Source organism: Malurus melanocephalus, unplaced genomic scaffold, assembly GCF_030028575.1.
Source record: "Malurus melanocephalus ecotype Western Australia unplaced genomic scaffold, MMel_1.1 scaffold_904, whole genome shotgun sequence".
Classification (NCBI taxonomy): Eukaryota; Metazoa; Chordata; class Aves; order Passeriformes; family Maluridae; genus Malurus; species Malurus melanocephalus.
Window position 1 is genome coordinate 25878 of NW_026624136.1, and position 6999 is coordinate 32876.

At 53.0% G+C, this 6999-nt stretch overlaps 2 protein-coding genes across 2 annotated transcripts in view; both read right to left on the minus strand.

The window, feature by feature from the left end:
* The window catches only part of GDPD1 (glycerophosphodiester phosphodiesterase domain containing 1), a 15776-nt gene extending 15180 nt beyond the window's left edge, over nucleotides 1-596 (minus strand). The window contains exon 1 of the mRNA XM_057386055.1: nucleotides 322-596. Coding sequence (XP_057242038.1) covers nucleotides 322-457 — 136 coding nt within the window. The 5' untranslated portion in view covers nucleotides 458-596. The remainder of the gene's footprint in view (nucleotides 1-321) is intronic.
* A 932-nt stretch (nucleotides 597-1528) lies between these two features.
* Nucleotides 1529-6669, minus strand: SMG8 (SMG8 nonsense mediated mRNA decay factor). Its single transcript, XM_057386060.1, has 4 exons — nucleotides 4943-6669; nucleotides 4057-4202; nucleotides 2815-3690; nucleotides 1529-2274 (listed from the first exon to the last, which is right to left on the minus strand). The coding sequence occupies exons 1-4, from the start codon at nucleotides 6630-6632 to the stop codon at nucleotides 2077-2079; spliced, it is 2910 nt and encodes a 969-aa protein (XP_057242043.1). The 5' UTR covers nucleotides 6633-6669; the 3' UTR covers nucleotides 1529-2076.
* Nucleotides 6670-6999: the final 330 nt, after the last annotated feature.

The following is a 6999-nucleotide window of genomic DNA, read 5'->3' on the forward strand; positions in this document are numbered from 1 at the left end:
AAAAAAAAGCTGATTTTCGGGTGGCGCGGTTGGACTTCGGAGATTAATTCCGCGCTGAACCGAGGCACTGGTCAGCAGGTGGCACCTAAAATTAGGCTGCGGGAGGAAGGTTTAAAGGGAGCCCGCTGCGATCCACGGACACGGCGCAGCCCCTCACGACCCTCCCGTGCCCGGGGGCCAGAGCAGAGCCCCGGGGCCGAGAGGGAGCATCGGCCGGGGGCCGCGGAGCCCTCAGCGCCCGGAGAACAGCCCTCAGGAGCGGCGGAGGGCACGACGGCTCCCGCATCCCCTCCCTCCATCCCCGCTCCCCTCATCACTCACCGCCGCGGTGCGAGATGTGCCGGCAGCGAAAGCGCTGCCGCTTGGGCCGGTGGAGCAGCCCCGGGCACTTGAGGAGGAGCGCGGAGGTGAGGACGTATCCACCCAGCGTGGAGAGCACGTAGAACGCGGCCGACATCCTGCGCCCGGTCGCCGGCCGCCCCGGGCCGTGGCTTGGCGCTCCGTGCCGCTGTCCCAGCCCGCTGCCGGCTCGCGGCGAGGCGGAGCCGCTGCGGGAGCCGGAGCTCTGAGGGAGCGGAGCCTCTGCGGCCGCGCAGCCGCCCCGGCGCCGGGAGGAGCGCAGCGCGCAGGCGCAGCGAACCCGCGCCCTTCCCGCCCTCCCGCCCGTGAGGGGCTGCCCGGAGCCGCCACCGCCGCCGCGGACGCTTCGCGAAGGCTGTGGGGGTAATTGCTAATTAGACGCTTTAATTGCCCACCGCGCTGTTTCGGCTCCCCGCTCGCAGGTGAAGGGATGTGTTTTTCACAGCCCCGCCCAGTGCCCGCCTCACGGGCGGGGATGTCGCTGTCAAAAAAAGCACTTGGCAAATGCTGTGGGGTAATTATCAATGACACCCTTTCATTTTCCACCGGGCTGTCCCGGCTCTCTCCTCACAGGTGAAAAGATGTGTTTCCCCCACCCAGCTCCTCAGAGATGTCGTATTCCCAAAGAAGGGATGTGGTTTTTTCCCCCAGCCCCTCAGATATCATAAAATCTTTGCGTTAGGGTTGGATCTTYAGAGATCATCTAGTCCAGCCCCCAATGTATTCCACACAGGAGAGATACATTTTCCACACCCGACCCCTCAGAGATGTCATATTCCAAAGGTAGGGATGCTTTTTCTTCATCCAGCCCCTCAGAAATGTCGTATTCTGAATGAGAGGGACGCATTTCCCACATCCAGGCCCTGAGAGATTAAAGAATCACAGAAAAGATCTTGGAAAGGATCTTTAAAAGACCATTTAGTCCATCTTCTAATGTCATATTCCAAATGAAGAGATGTGTTTTCCTCAACCCAAGATGTCATATTCTGAGCAGAAATCAGGTCTCAGCTCCCATCATGCAGTATAATTACTGCACTACAGCAAAATGGCAAATTAAATCTTTTGTGCATGCTAATTAGAAACAAATATTCTAGAAATTAAATTAGGTCTCAGCATACAGCCACTGTCACTAATACACCTTAGCTCAGTTAAAAGATGATTTACTGTGGTTATTTTTTTCACACCAAGAGTCACTTGATACAGGTGGGCACAATTTCTGGCTTTGCTGTTAATACACATCAGAACTGCAGTATCTTTTTTCTTTCTAAAGACAAAATTATTTCTCCCATCATCACATTAAAAGCATCATTTACATACAAATAGCTTGCTCAGAAAAACAGAAGATTTTGCTCATCATTGCTTCCATATGACAAAGTAAACTCTTGATTTCAGGCAATGCTAATTTTTGAATATTCCTAAATAGGYATGGGGAATAGCACTGCCATCAAAACATCCAGTAATACGGGATCACCACTTTATGAAAAACAGCTTTTATTTTTTACATATGAAAACTTAATAAAGGGAAAATTTACATGCCTCAGATTCCTTTTCCTGCTTTGATATCACCTTTATTTTCAATCTGACCAYGTTCCAGTGAAATACAGTGGGGGCTTCACACGATCGCAGTGACAACTATTGGCAAACATGAACCAAAATCCATGAACTGGATTGAAGGCGGCTTTCTTAAACAAGAAMAGATCCACCAAAAAACCATTCTTATTGTGTAATTGCTTTCAGTATTCCTCGGAGAACTTTGTAGCTCATTAACTGTTGGCTTTCTTTGGGAGGGAAGCAGGGCCCCCGTTCTGTCACGTAGGCRTAGGGAAACCTCAGCACCCAGAGTCCATCAGAGGGAAGGGTGATTTCCTGCTTCTCGGGGTAAAATATAGGACAGGGKGGTGGGCCTGGTTGAACCTAAAACCAAAAGAAAATGTGAGTAGGTAATCAAATATCATTGCTACCTTAAAAAGTTAAAAAAATGCAAATTGGGCTTTTTTCAAATGTGTATTAAAAAAAGATGGAGAAAACAGTGAAGAATTCTCCAGTTAAAACACCCAACACTGTTTCACCTTCTAAATTTATATTGTAACTAATAATAATTAATATGAGCAATGAGTCACTGCTTTTCTTCATGACATTTAAAATGACAAAGTCATTCTTACAGAGTCATTGTTAGCTTTTGAGTTTTTTTTTTTTAAGACATTATTACAGTAGGGAATGCCAATAACTTATCCTTGATAAAATACTTTTTAAACTCGCTTTATACAAAGTATAAATTTGGCATCTTGAAGTTTAAGAAATCCCAATTGCTAATGTAACAGATACTTTTGGCAACTGCCTTGGCTGAAGTTGCTCGAGTTGGAGTGAGTTTCCTGACACCTTTCTCCTGTCAATTAATGTTTCCACAACCACCCCTCCCTCTGCTGTTCCCAGATTCCCTCCTGCACCCCTTACCTGAGGCGTTAAGGTGATCTGCAGAGGAGCATCAGGAACCACCACGAAGAGCCTCATGAACTGGGCGTAGTGGGGCTTGAGGCCGCGTCCCTGCGTCGAGGACAGGATGTACAGGGGCATGTCGGAATTGAGAGCTTTGAGGGCAGATTCCTTCGGCCCCCCTCCCATCACCTTCATCACCTTGTCAGGCCCTGAACACATGAACCTCCTCCCACGTGCGTCTTCATATTCAAACCCCACAAAAGCTCGAGCGATGTCGTCCCTMCGCCTGCCTCTCCCCATCACCACCGCGCTTCTTTTCCCAGGAACAGCCTTGTTGGGGGCAGGCCAAGAGTTGGTGTCCAAATCTCCTTCATCTTCAGTTCTCGTCCTGATGACAATGTCCCAAGGCATTAAATAGTTCGTTCCCGGGATAAAGCCCTGTTGATCTAAGCCTGTGTGGAAATTATAAGCTTTAGCAGGTCCCAGCTTAACCAGTGACCAACTGGAGAATTTGGGCAGAAGGCCTTTGGGGCAATTGGAATGGAGCATCCCGGGGAGGTACTCGACAGTGGACGCCTGGCGATCTACCAGGCTCGGCCTCTTCTCGCTCTTGGAGTCCCCGCTCTGCCCGTGGCCCTCTGCATTGTCCGCTCCACCCTGAGCATCAGCTGGGTAAGTGCCCAGGCTGCCCGTGGACTGGCCCAGGCTCAGGGCTAAGCTCAGGCCTGTGCTCTCTCCCTGAGTCTGAGGTTCTTTCTCTTTGAGTTTCTCAATTTCCCCTTCAGGAGGGGCGGGTGATGACTCGTCCCGAGCAGGCGCTGGGTCAGGTGTGCTYGGCTGAAATATGGGAAAGTTGATGTGCTCCAGTTTTCCACAGCACTTCTCTTCCAGCATCTAYGAGAAAGAAATCCTGGTTTAGTATCCACCCTGAGATGAGGGAGTTGAGATTCACAACATTCAGCTACAACTAAGATTCAAGAGGTTTGCACCATGTGAGAACCAAAGYAGGGGTGGGAACATGGCCCACAGACCTGATTTTTAAAAATTCACAAGAACCAACACATTCAAAGTGCAAACAGGTGCACAAACAGGTKGGAAGACTGGAGCTGCCCACCCTGCTGAGYCCATTTCTGCTCYCACAAATGTCTTYCCCAAACAACAGGCTGATAAGGTTAAGAAGAATCTTGYGGTCACTTAGAATACAGACTCAGCAAATGAAACAAAAGGACTGCTTGAAGARCCAACAGACCTAACAGTTACCTGGTAAAAGTCATAATTAGCTGCTTTGATATCAAAGGGGTCCTCCCGRGGAGCTTGTTTCCTTCCACAGTTACAGGCACCAGTGGAACGAGCCCGGCTGTTGTGGTACAGGATTGGAGGATTTCTGTCAGCTTCTGGCTTTTCCCCTAAAAGCAAAATCAATCAAACCTTGRGTAAAGTGCTCACCATTCAAGACTTTCTTTATTCCCTTCATCCATTGCTCCCTCCTTGCTATACACATRTACAGAATGATTTGCCACCAGTTTGTCAAGCAACTCCTCCCTTTCCCACCTTTAATAATACAAAGGTCCACTGGAGGTTATACCACTAAACCAAATCTYATTTGTTTTACAACCTCTTCCTTAAAGGCTCAAAGTTCTTCTGTCTGCAATAAATGTGCAGAAGTCAGTTTTGACTCCMTCATCAACCAAGTKATTTAGAACAAAGGGGAATGCTTATGTTTTTTAGAGAATTTTCTTACACACCTCTTATTGGGACTCCAGTGTAATGCTTCTAATTAGCAAGATGGAATCAGTTATCAGATTAAAATCAGAGTGATTACTAAAATCAGAGTTACTGCTAACAGTGGAYTGGCTCCTAAACATTACTCAGCGTAAGGAAAGGAAATGTGCACAGCAGCTCTGCTATGATCCCACTGCACACAGATGATCACAGAAGCATTTGGGCTGGAAAAAAACCTCTGAGATTGAGTCCAACTTCTGCCTGGTCAATTAGAAAAGAGCAACGAGTGCCATATCCAAGGCTTGAACACAACACTTTAACGCTGCAAACTTTCACCTTCCACAACATTTCAGAGACAGCACTTACAGCCTAAGATTTTAAAGCAGATACAAAATGAAACCAAATCACAAGTGAGCATCTTTACCTGCTTTGGGGAGCAGATGGAACTTGTGCACGCAGTGCTGGTCAGTCAGGCTGCGTTCCTCGCAGAGCTGGTGCCCGTTGCTCCAGAACTTGTAGCAGTCCTCGTTGAGCTGCATGGCGTATTTGTGGAAGGCTGGGCCCCGGGCATGCTGGCTGTACACACGCAGGGCCTGAGCCAGCTGGTTCTTGTGCACTGTCATGGTGTAATTGTGGGGCAGGTTGGACTGGTAGGCACTGTGGGCCATGGGCAGAGCCTTCTGRCAACGGTTTTCGGAGAATTTGGTGTCTATGTCTAAGTAGCTTTCCAAAACTTTGATGCTGCTCATGATTTTTGAGCTCAGCTCGCCACAGGTCGGGTCATCGTCTTTGCCTTCGATGGTCACTTCGTASAGTTTTAGAGCTGCAGCCACCCACTTCTGGTAGGTGGGGAGCTCGAAGTGAGAGGGCTGCGGGTTCCTCCCCACGCTGTCTTCAAAGCCCTTCTTGCTGAGCACCAGCTCCACGTGCTGCCACAAGAACTCCTTGAGGGTGCAGTCCACRAGCTGCCCAGAGGAGCTGGAGCTGGAGCTGCTGCTCTCTGCGTGGAAGGAGAGCTGCTGCCGGCCGTGCCTCATCATCTGGTACCTCCTGGGTCCCGACAGGGTGGGAGCCAGCAGCGAGTCCGTCTCTCTCATGGTGCAGTTGCTCCTGAGCTGGTCGAGAAGCATGGCCACGGGATCATCTCCCTCCTGGGGCCCGCCGGCCACGATGTACACGAAAGCTTGGTTAGCAGGCACAGTGAACAGGCAGTTGATGCTCTGGTTGGTCAGCACCCTACTCTTGCGGAAGATGCGGTAGATCTGATCCTCTAGAGCATGCTGCAGCCTCCTCTTGGGGGAATGCTTCTTGGGGGGTGGCTTTTCCAGGTGACCACAGGGGTCCTGGCCCCTGCTYGGGAGCGGATCCACCTTCAGAGCCCCGTTGAGCTGGAAGAGGAAGAGAAGGCGTGGAGGGCATGGCCTGCAGTTGAGCTTCCACTCCTTGCCGACCGGGCAGTCCTTGATGGCAGCCTTCAGCGAGGGCAGCACCTTCTGCCGCAGCCCGTCCAGCGCCCTGAACACGCGGTCGTACGTGATGTCGAAGGAGCAGGTGGGATGCACCAGCAGCAAGATGTGGCAGACGGAGAAGAGATAGAGGAGGCTCAGGCAGTGCAGTTTCTCCTGGTGCTTCCAGAACTCGTGCGCCTCGGCGTGGGGCAGCGGGGCCGGGCCGCCGGAGGGGTGGCCGGGCCCGGCCTCCCTGTTCTCTGCCGCCGCCAGGTCCCCGCAGGCGCGCAGCAGCTGCGGCGTGTCACAGATGGAGGTGAGCACCAGGTACAGCACGCGGCTCTCCTGGCTGTAGTACGCCTGCAGATGATTATAGTCCTTTGTGGCCGGGTCACACTCCTGCCCCGCGGCGCCGTCCGCCAGCTCGGGATCCTCCTCCGGGAACAGCGGGAACACCTGCCGGTCGCACACGGTGCTCACCAGGGCCTCCTTCTCGGAGCAGAGCTGCAGCGCGGTTTTGCCGAAGATGCCCACCACGCACACCTCCTCCTCGCCGCCCGCCGCGCCGCCCGCCTCGGCCGCCAGCAGCAGCTCCCGCAGGCTCATGGGCCCCACGGCCGTGCCCATGGCCCCGGGCGGCCCGGCCCCGGCCCCGGTCAGCGGCATGGCCCGGTCCCACCGCGTTCCCAGCCCCGATCCCGCCCGGAAGCGGCGGAGCCCCGGCTCCGGCCCCGCGCATGAGCGGCTCCGCCCCGGAGGGCGCGGATACGGGCGCAGGGACCGGGCGCTGCGGGGATAGATGTGACAGCGCGGACACCATCGTGGGTAACTCTGGTCCCCACCGCTCCCGCGGACCGTGCCGGGATGCCGGGTCACGGCTGTGCTACCGGGACTCGCGATCTGCCCTKGTCCTGGTCCGTGTCCTGAGCTGAGCCGCGGAACAGGCACACCCTCTGCCCACCCCGGGAACTGGACGAGGGAGGAGGCTCTGATTCCTTGTCTTTAAGCAGTGCAGCGTTTTAATAGTGATGAG